At 38.3% G+C, this 26,465-nt stretch overlaps 1 protein-coding gene across 2 annotated transcripts in view; it reads left to right on the top strand.

Moving 5' to 3' along the window:
* GPHN (gephyrin) overlaps positions 1–26,465 on the top strand; it is a 422,394-nt gene that overhangs the window by 188,279 nt on the left and 207,650 nt on the right. For both annotated transcript variants that reach the window (XM_079768794.1, XM_079768793.1), the window contains exon 5: positions 26,292–26,386. In XM_079768794.1, the coding sequence (XP_079624920.1) occupies positions 26,292–26,386 (95 nt within the window). The remainder of the gene's footprint in view (positions 1–26,291; positions 26,387–26,465) is intronic.

Here is a 26,465-nt window from a genome sequence, read left to right on the forward strand (position 1 = left end):
TGGATTCTCATATGCGGTTTACTCGTGACTGTTTCCTAGATGGAAGACACCAAATTCAAGAGATTGCTTCACACTGTCTCATTTTTTCCCCTGAATGGTGTTTTGTTCCCCTGCTGACAGCTTTTCACTACCCTACCCAACTGCTTCTGATGATCTGTCATTGCCTCTCTGCTATTCTGTCTTCCTGCTTTGACTGCCTTTGATTTTTTTCTCTATTTTTTTTGCCCCTCTTTACTCATCTGCTGATTGATTTGCATTCTTTACTCACTGATGCTTTGTCCAACAGCAAATGGCCTGTTACTCTCATAGCCATTTGCTGTTTTAGCATTGTAGACTGTTCAGCATTGTCTATCGGCCCTCCTGTGCCATCTGCCTGCTTGATCTTGCCCTGCCCAATCTATGCCTGTGATATATATAGGTTCAGATTGTTTAGCACTTCTGCTGCCAATCTCCACTTGCCTTCTGCCACTAAGTTGGACTGCTGATTGAATTTGCTTGATGACTGTCTCCTATAACTATTTGCTGTACATGGCTGCCCCATTAATTAACTTGAGATATTACATTCATCTCCTATGTACTCAGCCTTGAAACTTGCCATATACCTCCTTTGTACTTCTCTACATCTGATAAATCACTGGCATTGTTCCTCTGTTGTCTTGTAACCCTGATCAGGTTTTATTTCCAAGAAAAGTGTTGCCTACATATTGTCCAAACATATCTTAAAAATAGAAAAATGCTTCGCTTTTTAACAGTACAGTCCAATTTACTCTTAAACTGCCTTTTAAACTCATTTCCACCCATCCTTTTAGCTTTTTTATACAACTTTACATTTTTCTCTTTACTTAGGAATAGATTTTTTTCTAAGTCATTTGTTAGCTTTGCCTTTTCACATCATATATTATGTACTTTTTATTCCTTATGTATAGGATATTTTAATAATTTTTCATATATTAAATTTATTTCCTAACTTATTTACTTATTTTCTCTAATATTTCCAGGGCATCATGAAGACAAATTACTCCCATTAATTCCGTTTAAGACTAAAAGTATCATCTTTAAAAATAATACATTTATTTATAGTTTCTTTGTAGTTAAGATTAAAGTAGCTTTCCACTCTGATCCATTTTTTTAATTTATCTTTATTGTTGAAAGTATTACAGATGTCCTTCCTTCACCCCCCGCAAACCCCTCCCCCCCCCACATTGACCTCTCCTATAGTCCCTGGTAATCTTTATTTTACTTTCTGCCTTTGAATTAGCCTATTCTTGGTACCTTATATAAGTAGAATCATTCCATTTTTGTCCTTCTAAGTCTGACTTAACATAATATTTTCAAGGTTGATTTACGTTGCAGCATATATTAGAATTTCCTTTTTGAGACTACTGTTCCATTGTATGTTTGTGCCACCTCTTATTTTTTCATTCTTCTGGACACTTGAGTTGTTCCATCTTTTTGCTATTATGAATAATGCTGCTATGAACATTGGTATGCAGGCATCTGTTTTTCTTCTCCTTCTTTTGTGTATTTACCTAAAAGTATAATCAGAACTTTTAATATTTTGTCTAAGAGGAAATGAAATCAATAGCAAAAGCATTGGGAAACTACATAATTAACACTAAAGATGGATACGTTCAAGATATTGCAGTAGGAGCAAAAGAAATTATAAACTCTTAGAAAGGTTACAGGTGGGTGGCCAGGTGAAATTTAGAAGACCCTGTATTCTAGAAATGAAAGGAGAATGCAGTGAAATAACACACATAATTGAAGGACATCAAAATGATTCTGAAGAGGGTTGAATTAAAAAATATACCAACTTCAGAACAGAATGATGGCATGTCTTTGAAATAGAGTAATGTAGACTTTTAGAAAGAGAAGTGGGGGAGGCTTTTGAAAGGCAAGATTTAAATGAAGACAATGGGGCTGAATGAGGCAACCAGGGTGTATTTACAGAAACCAGCAATGGGAATAGAAATTTATTTCAATTGTGTAATCTTCAATCCTGGATACTCAGCCTTCTACCTATAGAGAAGTTTCTAAAAATATTCCTGCACCTGCCCTGGCTGGTGTGGCTCGGTTGGTTGGGCATTGTTCCTTGCACCAAAAAGTTGCTGGTTTGATTCCCAGTCAGGGCACATGCAGGGCACATGCTCAGGTGACAGACTCAAACCCTGATAGGGGGCGTGCAGGAGGCAGCCGATCAATGTTTGGTTCTTACATCGATGTTTTTGTCTCTCTCCCTTCCTCTCTTTCTAAAAATCAAAAATATTTTTTTAAACTTAAAAAATAATAATTAAAAAATTCCTGGGCCCAATCCTCTGACATAATGAGTTGGGGATATGGTTTAGGCAATGAGAGAGAGAGAGAGAGAGAGAGAGAGAGAGAGAGAGAGAGAGAGAGAGAGAGAGTTTTAATTCACTGTCAAAACACAGTATTTGTTAAATTGAACTGGGTAGCATAGTGTCCTAGACCTTACAGGAGTTACAAAAGTTGGGAAAAATTGGTTCTTGTCTTCAAGGAGTTTAAAACAGTAGTAGTTAAATATGCAATAATAATGGATTTGGGAAAGAAGACTTTCAGTCCATTAGTAGGTAATGTTTTCACTTATCTCAATTTCTTGAGTGATTTTACATACTCTATTCAGTCTTTCTCAGCCAAGGTTCCTCATGTAACCTGTCAAAACACAGAAAATTGAGTGTCTGTCTTCTCAATTCTCCCAAGGTGGTACATAAACTTGTACGATTCTATATGTATAGGAGAGAAGTTATTTCGTTACATACAATTATTCTATTAGAACCTAATTTAAAAGGCTTGCTCTATGCCATGTAGTCTATTAGGAATTGTGACACAAAGGTAAGGCTTCTCTTTCAAGGAGCTTATATCCGAGAGAAGGGAAAAACAACAAAAAACGCATTTCTAATATCTACAAAATTTTGTTATTTTAATTCTTCAGGGAAAATGTTCTAAGTCAGAGTGATTGTATATAAGAACATTCTTTTAAGTCTTGTAAGCATCAATGATTCAGGAATAAGAATGTCTTCTATATTAATGCCTCATCACAGCTGAATAAATCTAGTGATATTTTAAATGCCAATAAGAATCTCTTAATTTTAAAACCTAGAGCATTCATTGACAAATTAGTGATTTTGTTGGTAGCTGTTAATAAACATCATTACCTGAAACCAGGGTTATTAATTTTATAGTGGAAGAGTGGAAATCAGCTATAGGTAAATAGATAACTAATATTTAGGAGGTTGTTTTTTAATCTAATTACAAGCACAATAAGGATTTCCACTCTAACATATAACTATATATTATTTGAAAACGTTTGGGGATTTAATTTATTCTTACTATCAACTAAAGCTCACTTGAATTCCTGGTGTCATAAAGTTCAGTCATACTCATTAGTTTTTATGATGGATTTGGTTAAATTAGTCATTTGAACTAAGAATGTATTTGTCCTTAAATTTATATGTGCCTTTAAATTTGAGAGCAGTAAGCTTTATTCCTATTGCTCACTGCTTCACACTGATTTTTCTAAAGGAATCTCTTTAAAGTGCTACACTTAAGATAAATTTTAGGAACCTATTTATCCTCAAATTTCCTGATAGCATACTAGTTATTTTTTAACAGCACAGCTACAGAAAGATCAAAATACTTGTGTCAGAAAAGAAACACTAAAATAAAAATTACATCCAGATTTAACTTGTTTACTTAACAATAATTTTTAACAATTTTGCTTGTATTCATTCTGAAAAACATTTTTAATGCAAGAAAAGATTATGCAGATATTTTAAAGTATAAGAATTGGGGATAAAAGAATAGCATCATTCTATTAAATTTATTAATAATAAATATACTTTTTTTGTGATCTCTGAAATCTTATTTTTATTTTGAGGAATGCTAAATTGAAAATAGAGTTGTATAATGTATTTTTGTGACAGTTAACCAGAAAAGGCAATATTTCTGTATCATTCCCTTATTAGTCTTCAAGTCCTTTTTAAGTTTAATAACAAAATCCTGTAAATTTTCTTGAGATTCTTTATAGGTAACTACTCCTAACAAACAAGTTGTCATCTAATTTTTCTTTTTTCTTTCTCTTTTCCCCCAACCCTCATTCTCTCCTGAAGAACAGTAGGACATATTCAGGACCTTGCAAAGGAAAATGTAGTAGCTTCCTTTACATGAGCATTTTATGGAGGTAGTTTCACTCCTTCAGTTTTTAACATAGACAGAGACAGTAACAGGCACTAATAACCAATCTCTAAATCCCCTAATCTCTTTCTCTCTCCTTTGCTCTTATATCCTCAAATGTTTTAGTTTTGCTGGCAAAAACTCACACATTATACCTGTGGCACAAGAGGTGTGGTGGAGTGAGAGAGAGATCATTGAGGGAAGAGTTAATTGCCTCAGATATGGAAATTATTTGGCTTAAAAAGCTCCTTTTTATATATTTAATAGTCTTTAACATCAAAATCATTTCCTGTAAAATGCATTTGTTAGACATTTGGATATTTATAAAATACAAAGAACTTCAAAACCTTTTGTATCTATCTCTGAAAGCTTTTAGATTTTTTACAATATATATATATATATATAAAAGCCCAAGCAACCAAACGACCAAATAACCAGTCGACCAGTTGCTATGAAGCGCATTGACCACCAGGGGGCAGACGCTCAATGCAGGAGCTGCCCCCTGGTGGTTAAGGTGCTCTCGTGGCAAGAGCGCTGCTCAGCCAGAAGCCAGGCTCACACTGGTGAGCACTGCTGCGGTGGCGCGAGCCTCTCCCGCCTCCGTGGCAACACTACCTAGTGGAGGCGGTGGTGGCAGGTGCAGCAAGGCCGTGATGAGCAGGAGCAGAGCAGTGCCCGGCCCTGGCATGGGCTCCTCCCAGGCCACCTGCTGCTTGGCACACTACTACATCCCTTGGGGGCTGAAACCAGCAGTCCAACATCCCATCCCGCGAGGGGTCCTGGATTGCGAGAGGATGTAGGCCAGGCTGAGGGACTACACCAGTGCATGAATTCGTGCACCAGGCCTCTAGTATTTAACACTTATGAAGAAAGAGAGATTATTTTCTGTTCATATCAGCAGGATTAAAATATCTCAGATGTTCAATAATCAATATTTTTCATTTGTTCAAATCCATATTACCGTAGTAGAAGTGTGCATATTTATTTTGCAATCAGAGGTAATAATCCTATCTAATAAAGAGGGACTATGCAAATTGATCATCATGCCGTCACAAAGATGGCAGTGCCCATAGCCACAAGATGGCAGCGCCCAGTCCCCTCAGCCCCCCAGTCCTTTCAGACCCACCGGGGGGGTGGCAGGCACATGGTACAGCCGGACCCGCCCTCAGCCCCCCAGCCACCCAGGGCCAGCCTGAGGTGTAGGCAAGCCTCAGATGTCAGCTGCCCAGCCGCCCAGGGCAGGCCCAAGGCACAGGTAAGCCTTGGGTGGAGGCTGTCCAGCCGCCCAGGGCCACCCGAGGCTCAGGTAACCAGGGCCGGCAGAGGCTTGCGCTGCTGGCAGGTTGCCTCCCGCCCCTGAGGGCTCTCAGACTGTGAGAGGGGGCAGGCCAGGCTGAATTTTCATGCACCGGGCCTCTAGTACCATTATAAAGATCTTAAACAAATATTCTGGGGGGAAAAAACAAAACATCTCAGTTATTTTATTTTCTCATCCCAACTCAATGTCTCTGGTTTAAAATAAAGTCAATCTTGTGTGAGGGTTACAAGGGAGAGAGCCTTTTAAGATATTCTGCTTTTCATGATGGTTGCTAATTAAAAAATAATCTGTACAAAGCTCCTATTTTATTAACAAGGTCTACAAATTTCCATTCTACTCCTATTGTTGGAATTTTAGGATCATAGCAATTAGCATGTATCATAGGTGTTCAATAAGAGCATAAAATGATGATCTTTTTAATGTGACATAGTGTTAAAGTTGAGATTTTAACTGAAAAGTATATGATCATTTAGGAGAAGGAAAATGGTTTTTGCTATTTATCTTGCCTTTTATTACTAGCTTTTTAAAACTCCTATTTTATGAATATAGATTTATTTATGAAGTAAACAAAACCCACCAATAATCTCAACATATTAGCTAGGAATAATTGATTAATTTCCACAATTAAGAATCCATCATAAGTATAGGTTTGAGTTTGTTAATAAAACCATCTCAATTGTTACTATAGCTATTACAATTTATTGTGCACTTACTGTGTGACAGGCTATGTAATATCTCATTTAATCCTTACAACAAACCTATACAATAGGTACCACTTAATAGATAAGAAAATTATATTTAGAAAGATTAAATTATTAAGTTACCCAGATCACAGAGCTAGTAGAAGATAATAGAACTAGAATTTGAAATAGGTAGTCTTACTCCACAGCCGTTGCTCTTAATCATTCTCCTTTTTATATAAATTAAGCTTTTTTCATGTAATAACTGTTCTACAAAAATAAAAGGGATCTGTCAATCACTACAGAGTATAAATAAGCTATAACTAATTTAATTTCCTTGTCATTAATTATTTAGGTTCTTTCTTATTTCCTATCACAAACATTCTCTATATAAATTGTCAAATACATATCTGAATATCACTTTAGAAATATTTCTTAAAATAGAATAACTGAGTCAACATTGTCCTCTATAATACATGTGCAAATTTATATATTCATATTAACAGTTTGTGAGACTGAAAATCTATTATCATTTTTCTAAATTAATTTCTTTATTGATTAAGGTATCACATATTTGTCCTCATCCCCCCATTCCCATCTCCCATCCCTCCCCACGCATGCCCCCACCCCCCTGTTGTCCTTAACCACTGGTTAGGCTCATATGCATGCACACAAGTCCTTTGGTTGATCTCTCCCCTTTACCCCCACCCTCCCTACCCTCCCTCTGAGGCCCGACAGTCTGATCCATGCCTCCTTGTTTCTGGGTCTGTTCTTGTTCATCAGTTATGTTGTTCATTATTTACCCTAGATGAGTGAGATCATGTGCTATTAGAAATACACTTATAAGAACAGAAAATGAGACAAGTAATAATGGTTATGCTGACAGGCAAATGAATCAGTCTGTAGTGAGTTTCTTTCTGGGCCAATAGTTCTTTTGAGACCCAATTTCAATGTCAAACATGTCCTTATGTGTACATGTCAGCAATGACATTTCAGTTCTGGATAGTGGACAAATGGTGGTAATGCAGGTCCGACTCTCTCTGGTTTGGTACTGGACAACCTGCAGTGATGCACAGCTGCTAACTGCTAGTATGGCAAGGCGACGTCAGCATCTTCCATCTCTGGACTGCTTCTCTTCTGTCTTCATGGCTGGAGTAGTCCTGTCGATTCCTCTCTGTTGCTGGAATCCACATGGTCTTGGAGTTGTTTTCTGAAAATATACAAACATATTCTCGACCAAAAGTTAATAAAGGAATATTTTCTATAAATTATTTGACTTGGGATCCTATTTCATTTTTTGCCCAAATGATTTTCCTCTGGCTTGTTTTGACACCTTGTGTGTTTTTCATGGGTGTCTTGCTTTTAGCCTTACAATTAATTTTCTAAAGTATTAATTTTCTAGATGTAATTTACTTACAGGATATTTTTCCTTACATGATATTCTTCTACTTTCCCCCCTTTTTTGATTTAAATATTAGGAGGCTTTTGAAAATTTTATAATGTAGTCTTGATGGCTTTAAAATTTTAATTTTTTGCACTATAATATTACTGTTTTAGGTTCATTACATGGTGCACAATTTTATCATGAGATGAACTACCAATAAAAATTTTAGTTAACACTTTAGGAACACCTTTTTGTCCAGTATAATTAATTTTTCTAGAATATTTGCTTGTTTCAACTAGCCAATTTAAATTTGCCTGAAAACTTGACTACTATTTTACTGTCAAATTTATTACTCTAACAACAATCTTATTTTACCCTGTAAATATTAGTGGAAGGGATTATTTGCCTTCTTGAGTAGGCCCTGAGCATTCCTGGTGGTAGGCTGGATTTAGATATCATAAACCCACTTCCCCACACTATGAGTACAAGACAACTCAAAAAATTCTTGTTGGTATGCGAGGGCAGCTGCTGTTGGTTAAGTCTCTGTTACCCGGGTCCCGATTTGAGCTGGGCATGGGACGTTAAGCAGCCCTGGGGGCAGGAGACTTCCTTCAGAAGGGGTGAGTGTTCAGGCCCCTGCAAAGTTGGGGGGTGAGGGTCTGTGCCCCACCTCTGTTGACCCCCAGGTTCTCTCCTCATGGCCCCTCTCTGACTGTGCCTGTCTTAGGTTGTTCCTTCCCTGAGGAATCTTACCCGTCTCTGGCTAACCAGCCTTCCTCCGGGGCTAAGCAGGGTGATGTGAGGTTCAGTTCTGTCTCCTTGGTAGCCTATGCCCCCATGGCCTCTACGCCCAGCACCTGCCTTGGGATCCCCTCGCCTGCTGGCGCGGCCCCAGCACGGATCACATATCTTGGGGAACCCGGGTTTCTTCTCCAGGGAGGGCTCAGTTCGCCCCACTGGGCGAGAAACAGATCCATGGTACCAGTCATCACGAGACTTCAACCTCGACATGAACAGAGAGCTCAGGCAACAGCTGTGAGCAATTGAATTGTGAGAAGAGGGTCCCTCTTGGCCTAAAGGGCAAGAGGGACCAATATAGAATGCTAAGGTGCCTTCCCAGGAGGCCCTCTACACAATGAAAGGGATTAAATCCTTACATGTCCTTTTTAAATTGCTGCCAGACATTCAAAGAATTAGTTTGTAAGTTTGCTTGGGATAATTGTATATTATGCTGTTGTAATTCTAAAATATCAAGAGATGTGTTACATTTGTCTCCAAGCACCAAACAGATGATTTTTTTTTTTTATCCCCAAGGGTGCGAGGAACTATTATAAGTAATGGGGGTGATCCAAATCTGGGAAAAATTTTAATGACAGTGTAGAATAATATCATGTAAGGATATTCTTTGTTCTAGTCCATGGCAATTCCCTTTCAAACTGGCTGTCCATTTCTTTTTATATAGACAAGGTCTTAGTTACATTTTCTGCACCTCTACCAGGGACAAGTAGTGATAGTAGTGACACCCTTTCTTTGGTGTCCACACAAGCCAGAGACCTCTCTTTAATTTTACACACAAAGGAGGCATTGTTTTGATTTTGTGTCATACAAAAGGGAAGCTGGGTGGAGACCCCTGTGTATTTATACTTTCTTGCCCCACCCATGGACCTCCTGGATGACCAAGGTGTTTGGTATTATTGGTAACTACATTAGTCAGGGGATCAGCCCACCTAAGGGGTCTTACCCATGAAGGGTCAGGAGCATAAGTCCAAAATACCAGAAACCCAAGAATGCCTGAGAACGCCTTTCTAGCCATGCTAGCAATCATCAGATGTACGGTAATTTTACCTGGGACAAGAGGGGAAGTATTTTGGACTTATGCTCTATTATTATTTTTAATCTTACTAGTTTGATAGATGAAAATTTTATGCCTTTATTGGCAAATTGTAGACTAATAATGAGATGAAACATTTTTCTTATATTTGCCCAATTTTGTTTCTCTTTTTATATAATGCCTGTTTTCTTTGTTCAGTTTTCTTTTGGCTCAGTAACCTGTTCTTGAAGACAGATTCTAATTTCAAAGAAAAGTTTAAGGAATTACTTGCCATTAATACTTTCAGCAGTCAGTAGATTTTTAACTAGATTATTTGACATATAAATATACACCAATTTGTTTTCTCTTTTCTCAATTCCATTAATATAATAATACTCAGTTATTTCATTACTCACCCTCTTACAGCCGAGGTCAAGCTCAAAACACATTCTGAATCAAAGGTATCTATATAATAAAAGCCTAAGCAACTGTTACAGCGGAATGACCAGAACGACCAATTGCTATGATGCTCACTGACCACCAGGGGGCAGACGCTCAATGCAGGAGCTGCTCCCTGGTGGTCAGTGTGCTCCCACAGGGGGAGCCCTGCTCAGCCAGAAGCCGGGCTCACGGCAGCACTAAGGAGGAGCCAGCTGAATGTTAAGGAGCAGCAAGCAGGCAGGCGGTAAGGAGCGAGGGGTCCCAGACTGCACGAGGGCGCAGACTGGGCTGAGGGATACCCTTCCCCCACCCCGTCAGTGCATGCATTTCGTGCACTGGGCCTCTAGTGAAGTTAATAAAATACAAACACATTATTTTCTAACAAGCTACTTAAACCCTTCGCAAGTCTTTTTAATAGCTGATGCACAGTAGTTTATTTTCTAACTATTCTTTTCTTATGGAATATTTATGATAATACTTTATGGATAGAAAAATATTGAACCTTAATATTTTAGAATGAATGGTTTGTTCATAAATAACAAACCTTAGAAAATAATTTATAATTAGGACACTGAATATACATAGCTACTATTAGCAGTCATTTTTTAAAATGCCAAATATATTGCCGAGACCGGTTTGGCTCAGTGGATAAAGCGTCGGCCTGCGGACTCAAAGGTCCCGGGTTCGATTCCGGTCAAGGGCATGTACCTTGGTTGCGGGCACATCCCCAGTGGGGGGTGTGCAGGAGGCAACTGATCGATGTTTCTCTCTCATCGATGTTTCTAGCTCTCTATCCCTCTCTCTTCCTCTCTGTAAAAAATCAATAAAATATATATTAAAAAAATGCCAAATATACAGTTCTATTTGCAAATTATTTGGCACAAATTATTTTTCTGCATAAGAATTCCAATGAAAACAATATTCTGGCATGCAATTAATATGAGTTATATTTGATTAGCTAGGAATTTAAAGCATTTTCTAAACATTTTCTGACAGACAGAGCTTAACTTTCCTCAAAAGAGCGTATTTTTTTAGTTTCCACTAACATGCAAACCATTTCAAGCCCAAACTTTTTTGGTAAGTGAGTTGTGTAACACTTGGCTTGTATTTTTCTACAGAAACATTTATTTATATAAATGATTCTCAGTCAAGGGCATTTTTGGTCCCCAGGGACTATTTCACAGTGCCTGGTGATGTTTTTGGTTATCATAACTGGAAGGGTGATACTGACATCTTTTTAGCAGAGGCCAGAAAGCTTCTCAACATCCTACAATGTACTAGGCAGCCCCTACAACAAAGAATCCTCTGGCCCAAATGTTAATAATACAGAAATTAGTAAATCCTCATTCATATATTAATGAGTACTCACTAACTGCACTGTGCTGGAACCTGGGAACACATGGACAGAAAGTTATGGGCTTAGCATTCAGGGAAGTTACATTATAGTTAGTAAATAGAAAGAATCTATATAATAAAAGCCTAAGCGACTGTTATGGCGGAACGACCGGAATAGCCAGTTGCTATGATGTGCACTGACCACTAGGGGGCAGACACTCAATGCAGGAGCTTCCCCCTGGTGGTCACTGCACTCCCAAAAGGGCAGCGCCACTCAGCCAGAAGCTGGGCTCATGGCTGGCAAGCGTAGCTGCCACGTCAGGAGCCTCTCCCAACTCCATGGCAGCACTACCAAGTGATGGCAGCAGGCACGGCAGGCCAGGATGAGCACAAACAGCATGGTGTCCAGCCCCGATTCGGGCTCCTCCCTGGTCACCTGCCACTTGGTGCACTGCTACATCCCCAGAGGGGTCCCGGACTATGAGAGGGATGTCCGACTGCCGGCTTAAGCATGATCCCGGTGCTGTTCTCTGTAGAAGGCAGTCAGTCTGAATAAGTCAGTGACTCAGGGAAGCATAGAGAACTCAGGGTGAGCCTGCCTCCGTGCTTGACTCACCCACTCGATGGTGTTCGCAGGACAGACTGTGATGGCCTAGCCTGTGCATGTGCAGCAGCTGCTGAAGCTCAAGCAATAGGCCGTGCAGCAGCAGAAGGCTATCCAGCCACAAGCTGGCAGTCGGACATCCCCTGAGGGGTCCCGGACTGCAAGAGGGCACAGGCTAGGACCCCCCTGCCCAGTGCACAAATTTTGTGCACCGGGCCTCTAGTCCTCCTATCTAATAAAGAGGGAATATGCTAATTGACTGTCCCACCCTCAAAGATGGCGGCACCCACAGCCTATAAGGAGGGAATATGCTAATTGACTGTCCGCCCTCAAAGATGGCGGCGCCCACAGCCAATAAGGAGGGACTATGCTAATTGACTGCCACGCTCTCAAAGATGGGGGCGCCCAAAGCCAATGAGGTAATATGCTAATTGACTGCCACGCCCTCAAAGATGGCAGCGCCCACAGCCACAAGATGGCAGCACCCAGTCTCCTCAGCCCTGCTGGGGCGGCAGGCATGTGGCAAGCCCTGGGCCGCCCCCTGGTGGGCCCCGCCACTCCGTGCACCTGCCTCCGGAGTCCCTCAGCCCCCCAACTGCCCAGGGCCAGCCCCAGGCACAGGTAAGCCTTAGATGGCGGCTGCCCAGCCGCCTAGGGCCGCCCAAGGCTCAGGTAACCAGGGCCGGCCGAGGCTTGCGCTGCCGGCAGTGGCGGCAGCAGAGGTGTGATGGGGGCATCACCTTCCCCTGATCGCCGGGTTGCCTCCTGCCCCTGAGGGCTCCTGGACTGTGAGAGTGGGCAGGCTGGGCTGAGGAACCCCCCTCCAGTGCATGAATTTTCATGCACCGGGCCTCTAGTCTATATATAAAAGCCTAAGCAACCATTTGACTGTTCAACTGGTAGCTATGATGCACACTGACCACCAGGGGACAGATGCTCAACACACAGGCATTGGAAACGTGGAACGGACTGATGAATCTCAGAGGGGAAGGGGAAGGGAGGAGGACAGGAAGAGATTAACCAAGATCTGAAATACATTCTAGAGTCCCGGTGCACTGATTCATGCACTGGCGGGGTCCCTCAGCCTAGCCTGTGGAGATTGGGTGGAAACCAGCAGTCTGACATCCCCCAAGAGGGTCCAGGATTGTGAGAGTGCACAGGCCAGGCCAAGAGACCCCACCAATGCACGAATCCATGCACCAGGCCTCTAGTTAGATAAATAAAATATAATATGATCATGATTATAGTAATGTTGTGTATGTGAAAGAAGCAAGATATAAAGTTTGCCTGAGGGAATTAGAAAAAATTTCAAAGACGTGATACTGGAACTGTTTTTGTTGTTATTATTATTTGTACTATTTATCTTTTACTTAAATTTACAAAAAAAAACACAACACACTAGTAATATAGTTATAGCTTAATGGATTTTCAAAAAACAAACATATACTTATGTAACCAGCAACTTCCAAATCAAGACACCAGAATGTTATCAGCATCCCTTTCAGTTATAGCCCGTCAAAAGTAACTACTCTTCTGACTTTTAGTATTATAGGTTATTTTTTTTTTTTACTAAACTTTATATAAATAAAACCATATAGTATGTAATCTTTTGTGTCTGGATTCTCTTGCTCAACATTATGTTTTGTAAAATCGATTCATATCGTTATATGTAGTTGTTCATTCTCATTATCATGCAGTAGTCCATTGTAGAAATAAGCCAATATTTATTAATCTACTGTGAAGAATTTATCAATTCTATAAAGGCACAATGGCTGAAATCTTAACTCTTCCAGTAGATCAGTCAGGCTGCAGACTGGGTTTTGAGATGGAAGTGGCAGGAGAAAACCTAGAGATGTAGATAGGGTCAAATTATGGAGACTGTGTCACATAAAAGGCAATTGGATTTTCCTGTGGAAAAAAATTAAGATTTTTTTTGAAAGATGTTAACAGCAGTGAATTTAATGATTTTTGAAATTCAGAAAGACCACTTTGGCAGCAGAGTAGAGAATGGGTTGAATGAGAGTAAACTTAGTTATAACACCAGTCAGGAGGTTATTGGAATATTCAAACAAAAGATGTTGAGAACCTAAATGCAGGAGAGATTAGAGAGGGATAGATGGCTCTCTCAGGATAGAATTTATAGCACTTTTTTACTAACTGGGTCTGAAGATTGCAGAGGATAGTTTTCAGAGCCAGCCTTCAAAAACTTGTGTATGTTACTAAAATACAAAATCTGAGCAATGAAAAAAAAAATAGAATTCTACTCAGTAATTAAAATTGAATTCAAAATAATGTCCAAATTTATCTTTAGTGTTCACACTTGTAGAAGAATAGATATCATTAGTTGAAAATGAATAAATTGATGGAAATCTTTATGGAGAATCTGTAGGAAGATTGGTAACAGTCTAGACTGAATAGTGGCATTGGCCTTTTTTTTTTTTAATTTAAAACTTCATCTTCCTTTTTGTTGTTTCCGATTTCATGAGTTTTACTTTTCACGAAATTTATACATTTAGTCATGAATAAAGTTGTTTTTACCTCAGGAAGAAAAAAATGAGAGAGGGTGTGTGTGTGTGTCTCTGTGTGTATGTGTATGTTAAAAGCAAGAGTGAGGAGATGGAAGGAAGAAAGGAGTTAAAAATATTGCATCTGTATGAATAAGAAGGAAATTGTCTGGAGTGAAATTAATTGAGTTCCAGTAGTTATTTCTAGATGGGGCAATTACTGCATTTCAATTTGTTTGTATATGCATTCCTTAAGAGAATAAAGCCAGTGAGTCAGAAAATTCCCCAGTAGCATCACTTCAAAGATGTATTGATTGCTATCTAAGATAGTGGCAAAGCTAGTTGCCTATTTGTGACCTAGAGAATCAGTACAGTTAGCTTTTGGTAACATAGCACTGCCTATCAATGTTTTGGAAGATGAATAACTTTAACATGGACTAAACATTTAACATAAAAAACTAAGTTTATGATTTTAAAATTAATAGGTTATGTTTATGATCTCTAGGTCAGAGAAACCTTACTAGTTGAGACATGAAACTCAGAAAATATAATAAAAATACTTATAGAATCTCCTATATAAGCAATTTCAAACCTCTTCATGGAAATATCAGCTAAGCAAAAATTTTTACAAATGTCAAACTTAAAAATTAATATTTGCAATAGGTTTAACTGCCAACAGTTTAATATTTTCAGTATATAAAGTTTTATTATAATTCGATAGGAAGAACATATCCATCAATATAGAAAGTAGGCAAAGGATATAAACAATTTGTAAGCAAAAAGTTGCAAGTTGCTTTTAAATATGTACTTGTTATAATTGGTAAGAAATGTAACTTTTAAAAATATTCTGTTGTTTTGTACACACCAGTTAAATAACTATTTAAAATTGAGATTGCCTGGAATTGGCAAGGTTTGTGTGAAAAGTACATTATTGTTTAGAAGATAAATTGGTACCATCTCTCTGTAGGGCAGTCTGCAATGTGTCAAAAATGTCAGTGTAATGATATAAAAGACATCCATTTCATAAGGTAATAAAGCAGTTTACAGAGAGGTATGGTCTGAAATAATCATTGATTTGGTACTTTGAAAAACCTTCCCACTATAGAAAAACTTAACCCAGTAAAAGGACAGATCCTCTGAGGCATACCCTGTAAAATGACAGGTACTGTCAGTATTTAGATTTACATTCTCCCCCAAAATACCATGAGTTGGAAGTGAGAGCAGCAGGGAGCATTGGCCAAGACTATAGGAAGCCAACTTGGGAGAGACAGAAGGTGCCTTGGGACAGATGACTGTAGCAGCACTGCTGGTGAGACACTTATCCTCGGATAAGCAGCAGTGTGTGAAGTTCAGCCTGGGATTCCCTGAGACTGAGAACCTTTTGGAGGCTGAAGTGGAAACTGTCAGTGGTGCCTCTGGCTAAAGGTAGAAACAAAAATAATTTTTCTCCAAAGGAAATTCCCCAGTTTAATTCAGCAGTATTCTCAACAGATTAAGATCAAGTAATGAATATACTACTAAAACTCACCAACCACAAGTCAGCAACTCCATTATTCAATAGATGGACTGAAAAACATGACAACTGCTAGAACTGTCAAATACAAAAGTATAGGACATCTAAGAATTAGGTGACTGTTGTCATTTATTGTTCATACTGGGGAACTTTTGTTTAGGACAAATCCTAAACCAGACAGGTTCAGCAGACACAACAGAAGCACATCAAACTGTCCCTGGCAAGCCAGGATATATGTTTAACCTGTGTATGGTGAAATGTCCAATAGAACAAAAACAGACTAACAAAAATAAAGATATAAAATGAGATCATTTATGAATGAGCAATTTTGGGAAAATGGGGTTCTTAGAAATAAGAAAATGTAAGTTTAAAAAATTGATGAGCAGATAAAACAGCAGATTAGACCAGCAGAAGAGAGAATTCGCACACTGAAATACTTATCTGAGGAAATTACTATTTTTTCAATTCATGTTGGAAAAATTACATAGAGAGATAATTTAATGGGGATATAAGAGAGACATAGGTATGGAGAATGAAATGAGAAATACCAAAGTATATTCATCATAGCCCCAAAAAGAAGAATGGAGAAAAGGCAATGGTTTTAAAAGTAACCAAAGAAGGACAAATCACTTATATAAGAACTAGAGGCCCAGTGCATGGATTCGTGAATCTCTTCCCACCCTCCCCCAGCCCCCCTTCCTTGTGAGATTCATCATTCTGTTCCATGTTTCCATGCCTGTGCATTGAGTGTCTGCCCGCTGCTGGTCAGTGCGCGTCATAGCTATCTGCCTGCGGGTCATCCAGTTTTCTGGTCGCTTAGGGTTTTATATATATAGATTTGATTTAGATACAAAAAGGAATTAATTCCCAAGTGTGTTATATACTTTAAATGTAGTAATCATATTTGACTTTAATTTACTAATATTTAAATAAAATGATTTTGTTTCAAAAAGTGAATTAAATATCTAAGATTGTATTATTTTCTCTTCCTAATGTATTCAATACTTTAAATTTTTCTAATGCTACCTGCCTTCTCACTTTAATGTTTTGGGGACCAATTTTTTAAATCTTCCATCACTTAATAAAAATAGTATATTTTTAATATAAAAAGAATATATTAAAATTTTTTATCCTTACATAATTTGGCCTCTCACTTATAATAATTTTACTGTTCCACTTAGTTGAAAAACTTTGGAAAATCTTGAGCACAATCCATAGAACAATCTTAATATGTCAGTGTTGAAACTCATTCATTTTTTAGCCTCATGTCATAGTTATCCATAGTTTAACCAGAAACAGTGCCCTTTTATTTTTAAAGATTTATGTTCAGAATATATCCTATTAGACTCAAAACATATTGTTCTGAGGTAGCACCTGAGTAATTGTGAGGTTACTTTTCTGTTATGATGAGCCATAACATTAGTCATTTGTTTTATATAATCTTTACTGCTTTTAACAGACTAATATTTTGGATTTCTATTAATTGCTATTTATTTAGCTTTCTGACTACCTCTGTGATGACACAAGAACAGTTTTATAAATAACTTTAAGAATATAACTACATTTGCCCTGATTTATTTAGGCCAGATTTATTTTGAGATGCTGAAAATTAATAGCCATATTTTTTTTTCTGATTTCATCCTTTTGAAACAGTACTGTTTCTCTCTGATGTTTTCTTGTCATTGCTGCTGGCAATCAGAGACAGGTCAAGAAGATTAAGGAAAATATTCCTTATATAGACTATCATTTTGTAATATAAAAAGGTTTAAACAGAATTTGCAGAAGCTGAGATATATAAAAATTATTCAGAGAAAATCACAAAATGTCTGATAGCTTCTGGTCAATCTACATTAATAAAAGAAAGAAGAAGAACTCTTGGAAGCTAGGATGTGGCATAATCTAGTGGTATCATCCCCCCAACCCCCATATCCACACCTACTTTTTTGTTTTCTCTTCTTTCCCTAGAAGCAAATTTGGTTAGAATTGAAGTCTGCCCTTCCTATTACAGTGTTGAACAAAATGGCAGTTTCCATTTGCTCCACTCAATGCTTTGGGTACCCTCTGCTCTTAGATACTTGATTTTTATTCTGTGAAGACAGGACTTGAGTTAACACTGTACATAATTATCTTAATATAAAATAATATTGCCTGGTTATCAAATCTTTAGGTTTGTTTTATAAACCTGAATTGTTAGATATCCTTTATTTGGGTGATTCTTATGAATTTGGTTTGGTTCTTGCATATCATGAGCCACACTTAAGGGTACAATTTCTAGAGCAGATTATTCAGCTAAAATGAACATTGAGGTAGCATCGAAAGAGAAAATGTTATAAATGAGCAGCCTTGGGCATGCATGTGTATGTTTGTTTGTGTGAGTAGGGATGTTTATTTCCACCCATTTTGACCAAGTAATGGGCAACCAACTTCTTCTTCCTCAGTCCCACCAGCTGCCCTGATAAAATGAACTCTTCGGTTGCCTATAGCCTCAGCCTGAGGAACTCAATTCCAATCCTAGAACATGTGTGCATGTATGCACACACATACACATATACATTACCCTTAGTTTTATGAAGTGCAATCTGTTGTTGCTGTTGTTCAAGGATGGACTCTATTTTGACTTCTTTTAAATCTCAAACTTGAAAGTGACATATACTTTTTTGCGGATAGTGACCTACCTTGCTCTGAGCACCGTCGTTTAGAGGTTCTGAAAGAGTCTGTGATCCTCAGATCTTAAATTACAAATCTTGATTCTAAGATATCAGCCCAAAATTCTATGCCATAAAAATATGTGTGTGATAATTTTTAAATATTTATTAAATTAACTAGAGGCCCGGTGCATGAGAATTCATGCACTGGAGGGGGATCCCTCAGCCTGGCCTGTCCCCTCTCACAGTCTGGGAGCCCTCAGGGGCAGGAGGTGACCCGGTGATCAGGGGAAGGCGATGCTCCCATCACACCTCTGCTGCTGCAACTGCCGGCAGCACAAGCCTCGGCTGGCCCTGGTTACCTGAGCTTCGGGCAGCCCTGGGCAGCTGGGCAGCCAACATCCAAGGTTTGTCTGCACCTCGGGTCCGCCCTGGGCGGCTGGGGAGCTGAGGGTATGGGGGACTCCAGAGGCAGGTATGTGAAGCAGCCCAACCCACCTAGGGGTGGGCCCGGCCCTGCCGCTTGCCTGCCACCCAGTGGGGTTGAGGGGACTGGGCGCTGCCATCTTGTGGCTGTGGGCATCGCCCTATTTGAGGGCGTGACAGTCAGTTAGTATATTCCCTCCTTATTGGCTGTGGGTGCCACCATCTTTGTGAGGGCATGATGTTCAATTTGCGTATTCCCTCTTTATTAGATAGGATTTTTAGATAAAGGAGGAAAACAATGTGAAAAATAACTGGGTAAAGAAAAATGTTTTGAAGCTAAGGAGTATTCATCACTGTACTCAAGTTAGTTATTTAGCAGAGGTTGGGATCTAAATGTTAGCAAGCAGGGAGAGATTTTTCATTGGTAAAGTAACTGTAATGTAGTATTATTATAGAAAGATATATTCTCAGTAGCCCAACAATTGGTTTTTACTCTGAAATCGAAATAAATCCTTTCGTTGACTCAGATAAATTGCTTCGCTTGTTTTAGAGACCATGTTATACAAGAAATACTTACCTTTGCTCATCATAATCTTACTTAGCACAGTGATATGTTAACTCAGTGATGCTTATGGAAACTGAGGTGAACTAGAGAAACAGCAGACTTACTGGTAACTCAGCATCTCATGCTCACTGCAAAGTATATGTTCATTGAATGGAATAGAAGATGAAATTGGCTACAGTACTTAAATTTTTACTTCTTTTTTTTCTTGCTTTCTCTATAATTATACAGTCTCCCTTGATCTTTTATCATAACCAGATCTTATTCAAATATTGTACAACTTTGAAAAACAAAATAAAGTATATCCATTTTGAAAAGCTTTCTGCTTCTTCCAGGAGTGGAAGAAGATATAAATATTTAAGAAGCCTAAAACTCCAAGGGAAAACATACATTATCAACCAGATCATATCTTCCAAGTAAAACTGGGATAACTACCTATATCGTGGGTTGCATCTTCTCCTTCTTGTTGCAGTCGTGTTTAACTGCTTTAGTCACACTGCTATGAGACAGTGATGGGTTATGATTGTTTGAAAGGTGTTTGCAACTAATATAAAATTACAAAATCTACAAATGAACTTTTAATTAATTAAAATAAATTTAAAGCTGCCCTTATAATAATGTGTCTCTTACTTTCATTTTGCTCTGTTTCTTAAATGAGAGGAGAAAGAAGACTTATATCTGGTATTCATTGAGCATCCTTAGGAGTGAGTCATATATGTAAATTTTATATATCATGTCTATGTAGTCCTGAGAAAAAATATATTAAAAATAGCTTCTCTGTACCATAGTATACTTAAAGGGACAGGCTCTGAACTGATAGTTTATTATAACTTTTTTTTAAAGTGTAAAATAAAATTAATATGTTTGCCCTTTAATGAACAGAGTAAGGAAAATTTAATTGGATGGCATTATACTGCTTATTATCTTCTCCAAATTTATCTTCTCACTCGGTCTACATTTTGCTCTTATGAAATATCCTAACATTTATTTCAGTATGATTTACAAAGTTGAATATAAGGTGATCATGAAGATTAGATCAAATAGTACACATTATCATGAATCAACCTCATTAGGTCCATTTAAAGTGTGTTTTTCAAAGTGTGGTCCTCTGACCATCATCACAAGCATAACCTGTTATAAATGCAAATTTTGAGGCTCCAGTCACACATTCTGAATCAAGGTCTTTGGGTGGGGCCCAGCAATCAGTGTTGTTCAATGCCTCTAGAAGATTCTGATGTACACTAAAGATAGAGAACTACTCCTCTAACCAGATCCTAACTTGATAGCTTTACATTATTATTAGCCATTAGATGGTGTTTCAAAGATATTCTTTGTTACTTAAGATTAATCAGCAGAGAGCACTGTAGTGATTGTTAGGAGGATATTTTATTAAACCTACATAGTTGAGTAACAAGCATGTAAATATTAATACAAATTATGGTCTGTTAATAAATGTCTATAAAAGTAAGTAAATGTGATTTTTTCACAATCACCATGAATATAAGAAATTTCTACCCATTTACATGTAGCTGCTATGTGTCCTGTACTTATTTAAATGTGATTGCTAGTTAGCAATAACATTTTTTAAGGTCCTTTTTTTCTGTGAAGTTAAAAATGGAACTCAATTTCATTGACCAGTTCCCTACCTGTCGAATCATTGTTTATGACACTCTTTTTTTGCAATTTGAGCAGTCTTTTGAAGCATCTTTCTGACTTACATGTTCTCTTCAAAGTGTCAAGGGTAAAAAAATAAGTAAGCAATTTTCCATAGGAGATTGAATTTTCATAGTTTAGAAAGTATTTATAAGTTAAAGATAAAATGTCTTATTTACAGGGAATAGCTAAATCTAATTAAACATCATTATTTTAAACACTACTAGTTCAGAAAAGATTATATCAGAAGTAGAAATATAAATTTCTACTATTGCTCATGGAAAAAAAATAATTTAATAATCAAATTAATGTATGAGAAAGTAGAAACATTAAACAAATTAAGAAAAATGGTTTTAAAGTTTCAATGGCATCCTTTTTTCCATGGATTATGAATAATCCTATCTAATAAAGAGGGAATATGCTAATTGACACTGTCACAAAGATTAAGAAGTCCTCATTCATATATTAATGAGTACTGACTAACTGCACTGTGCTAGGACCTGGGAACAACACATGGAGAGAGTTATGATCTTAGCATTCAGGGAAGTTACATTATAGTTAGTAAATAGAAAGAATTCTATCTAATAAAGAGGGAATATGCTAATTGACCGTCACACCCTCACAAAGATGGCAGCATCCACTGTCAATAAGGAGGGAATATGCTAATTGACCGCCACGCCCTCAAAGACGGCGGCACCCACAGCCACAAAGATGGCAGCGCCCACAGCCACAGTCCCTTTAACCCCCCAGCCGCCCACGGCCAGCCCAAGGCACAGGCAAGCCTTGTATGGCAGCTGCTCAGCCACCCAGGCCCAGCCCAAGGCACAGGCCAGCCTCAGATGGTGGCTGCCCAACCGCCCAGGGCCACCTGAGGGTCAGGTAAACAGGGCCAACCGAGGTTTGCACCGCCGGCAGTGGCAGCAGCAGAGGTGTGATGGGTGCATCGCCTTCCCCTGATCACCAGGTCACCTCCTGCCACTAAGGGCTCCCAGACCGTGAGAAAGCGCAGGCCAGGCTGAGGGACACCCCCCCTCCAGTGCATGAATTTTTATGCACCAGGGCTCTAGTCCTATCTAATAAAAGAGTAATATGCAAATTAACCATCACTCCACTACACCCACAAGCCACTCCCACCAGACAATCAGGAGAGAGTATGCAAGTTAACCCAACCAAGATGGCTGCGGCCACGGAGCAAGCAGGAGGCTTGGGTTTCCCCGGCAATGGAGGAAGCCAAGCTTTCTGCACACCCTGGCCAGCCCAGGCCTCCACTTAAGGCTACAAAGTTTCAATTATAGAAGATAAATAAATCCCAGATCCCAGGGCCTCTGCTTGGGTCGCCGGGGGACATGGCCAGCCTGCGAACCACCACAGGCCCCTAGCCCAGGCCACCCCACGCCCCAAAGGAACCCCCATTCTGATCCGGAACACCTTTCAGGGCAAACCAGCTGGCCCCGACTCATGCACCAGGCCTCTATCCTCTCTAATAAAAGAGTAATATGCAAATTAACCATCACGCCAACACACAAGATGGCTCCCCCCATGTGGTCAAAGATGGCTGCCCCCATGTGGACACAAGATGGCCACCACAAGATGGCCAGCAGGGGAGGGCAGTTGGGAGGGACCAGGCCTGCAAGGGAGGGCAGTTGGGGGTGACCAGGCTGGCAGAGGAGGGAAGTTGGGGGCGACCGGGCCTGCAGGGAAGGGCAGTTGGGGGGGACCCAGGCCTGCAGGGGACAGTAGTTGGGGGGGACCAGGCCTGCAGGGGAGGGCAGTTAGGGGTGACCAGACCTGCAGGGGAGGGCAGTTAGGGGCAAACAGGCTGGCAGGGGAGTGGTTAGGGGGTGATCAGGCTGGTAGGCAGAAGCGGTTAGGGGCCATCAGGAAGGCAGGCAGGTGAGCATTTGGGAGCCAGCAGTACTGGATTGTGAGAGGGATCCCAGATTGGAGAGGGTGCAGGCTGGGCTGAGGGACACACACCCCCGTGCACAAATTTCGTGCACCAGCCCTCTAGTCTATTAATAATGAATGATATCTATTTGGATAATAAAGGCACATATAATCTGCATTATCTATTGCATAGTAGTATATATGATTGAAAGGTTAAAGCTACATGTTGAAAGTATTCTACTGTTTGGATTTTTAAAGAATTTAGATCACTTTTTCCTGTTTTATTCTTTTGCTCTTTTCCTTCTAATTGTGCCTTCACCAGCTCTTGCCCTCCTATACTTCTTCCAATTTCCACTTCATTTGACCTCTTGTTCTCTTTAGATTCCACTATTTCAGTGTTCTGCTTCCTTTCCCCCACTTGTCAACATTCTAAGATTTAGGTTCTTGCTCTCCATTCCCTTTCCTTCATCTTTGGTTCTCAACCACTGTTTCTAGGTTTGGTTTCTGTGTGTGTGTTTTTTTATTACTCCTGTTCTCTAACTGGTAAGATCAAAACTGCAAGGATGTAAGGTGAATTGGAAAGTAGAGGCATAGAGAGAATTGACATGTATTGAATACCTACTCTGTGATAGGTAATTTACTTATATCATTTACTTCTCATTAGATGTAGATATGTTTTATTATTATATCCATTTTATTCATAAGTACAGTAAAGCTCAGAAAAGTTAAACATTTTGTTGTAATGCACAGAACAATTAAGTGATAAAGCCGAGTTTCAAATGTATATTGCTTCACGTATTCATTAATTCTTTTATTCAACAAAAATTTATTGAATACACATAGTATATGTTGGGTATTGTGCTAGGTGCTGCAATATATCCAGCCCTTATTCTGATCAACCTTAGCTATGTAGTGGTACTGTCTGATCTCACAGATGGTGTTTTTACTGCTATACCAAACAGCTTAAGAGGAAAAAGAAAAAGGAAATAGAAGGTTTTGATGTTTCATGGAAAAGATGTATTTGACATAGATGTAAGAAAGATCATATTTGTGCATTACTTAGGGATACTGTTGAAAAGTTGGTTTTTGTCTAGTCCTAGAGAGAGTCTGATAATCTCCCCATCACCACTGTGAACACCAGTGCCTTTTAGTGACATCACCAAAGTATATAATTTCCTTTTCTGTTCTTTTCTAAAATATACAAGAATTGTGTCTATAAGCCCAAATTCTCTAGAAAGTCTTCAGAAAGAATTAACTGTCCTCCCTAAATTATGTTTGGAAAAAGATGAAGACCTTTGTATAAAAAAATCATTAATCCATCCATCATCCATTTATTTATTGATACACTAAAAATAATTAAGATGGTTTATTCAAACACATAGAACACAACGTTTAACAAGATAAATGTGAAAAAATAGGGCAAGGAACAATAAGATGCAATTAGATTGTGTTCAGGAAGCATACTAAAACAGTATCCACAAATTTGCCTCTGTTCTAAAGGATAACACAAGCATCATAATTTAAAAACAAACTGGTAGCAGAAAAAGACCCATTCTTACTTGTGACACTTAAGAGGAAATTTCTCTGTAGATTCTCTTCAAGAGAATCACAATGCAATGTAGTGAACAATGGCCTCAGATACTTTCTGATGTATGAGTCGCACTGAGCCATTTCATTGGCTTCAATTGCATGCCACAAAATCAAAGTCCAGTAAAACGATTCTTTGAAAAGTGAGATGAGGCAACCAAGGTAAACCACTGTGATCTGACCAAATTCAATTGCATATTTTAAGAGTATGTAGAAAATTTAATGAATTGCATATTTTAGGTGATTCTCAAATATAATTTGCCAATTGAGTTTTTTATGTGCCAGGTGACAAATGTTAATGCATAGAATTAATTCTATGCATATTCATTGCATAGAATACATCCTAGTACATAGGTGTTTAAAAACTAATGTGGAAATGGATAAATGTTGTGCTTTAAAGTATTTGTTTAAATGAAAGACTTCTTCTCAGCTACATGTTGATATTTTTCCCTTATCTTTAAATAAACCATGCTACTGTACTTTGGAATACATCATTATAACATGGCAATAGTGTTTCTTCTCAAGAGACCTAAAAATCATACCAGATTTTGAATTTGGAAAACAAAAGATAGATTCTGATAAGGCTAGCTTGACAATTTTTAGCTATGCATTTAAATGAAAGTAATTAACTTTAAATTTAGGAATTTAAGAATTTCCTTTCTCCTATCTTCTGGCCGTCTATTTTTAAAGCACAATTTATTGAAAAGTTATTTTGGTATATTAGTTTCTTTTAAAATGTCTGCCATTGTATTGAATTATGCTGGGATTCAGTAGACCAGTAGATTACATCAATTCTAGTCGTCCTTTATTCTGTATAGTTATAAGGTGTTAACTAACAATTCATCTTAAAAGTTGACTGACCTTTCTCTGTATTACTCCATAATTTACTTTTTATTTCATTTGCATTTTTCTTATTTATTGAAACACTTTGTTTTACAGATTTCACTTTTGTATTGCCCCCCAAGTATTGTAATCTATATTTATAGAAACAGAGGATTAGGAATTAATTAAATCATATATTTCACTCTCATATCTTCACCATCACAGAATAATAAATACTGATTTTGATTTAGCTTTAGAAAATGAAATTTTCCTGTCTCCTTCATTAGCTTATTCCAGGCTTAAACACACTTGTCTTAAAAATGTTCTATCTTAAAACTTGCATTATATAAATAAAGCCTATCACTTTTATTATTTTTAAAATAGATGGTAATTCATATTGAAGATATGGAACCTAGAGGGTTTTTTTCTACCCAATACATGGGAAAAGTTGACTGGTGACTTCTTGAGTTCTTTTTAATTATATCATAAAATTATAGAGCTAGGAGAGATACAAAATGATCATAGGGTTTCAGGGAAAGACTAATTATTTTAAGAATAATAGACAAAAATAAATTTACCCAAATTTCTTACCCTTAGAAATCTATTGAGTCCTAATAGCAATCTGGGACTTCCTTTTAAAATTTAGGTTATTAGGCGAGATGAGACTTTTATCAAATACTTCTGAATTGTCACAGATAAGAAAGGTCTGCTAATGTAAAAGTTCCCTGGATGTCTTGGTTCTCGACTTTTATTCAATGGTCCCAAAGAACTGAGTCTTGCTGCCTTAAAAAAAAAACAAAAAGTCTGGAACTACAAAGTGTGGTTTAGAAAAAGAATGGTTTATACTTACTTTGAAGTTAATTTTACTACTCTGCATTCCTTCTTTTTGGCTAATTTCACTCAGTCTGCTATTTAATCTTTAATTACAGGCCACAAAAGAAGTAATAGAACGGGAAGCACCAGGGATGGCCCTGGCAATGCTGATGGGATCACTTAATGTTACACCTCTGGGCATGCTCTCTAGGTAAGAAAGTCACCAAAATGTTGCAAATAAAATTAATTCCATACTATTTATCAATACAATGGACTGATAAACCCAAGAA

Source organism: Cnephaeus nilssonii (genome assembly GCF_951640355.1).
Source record: "Cnephaeus nilssonii genome assembly, chromosome: 4".
NCBI classification, from domain to species: domain Eukaryota; kingdom Metazoa; phylum Chordata; class Mammalia; order Chiroptera; family Vespertilionidae; genus Cnephaeus; species Cnephaeus nilssonii.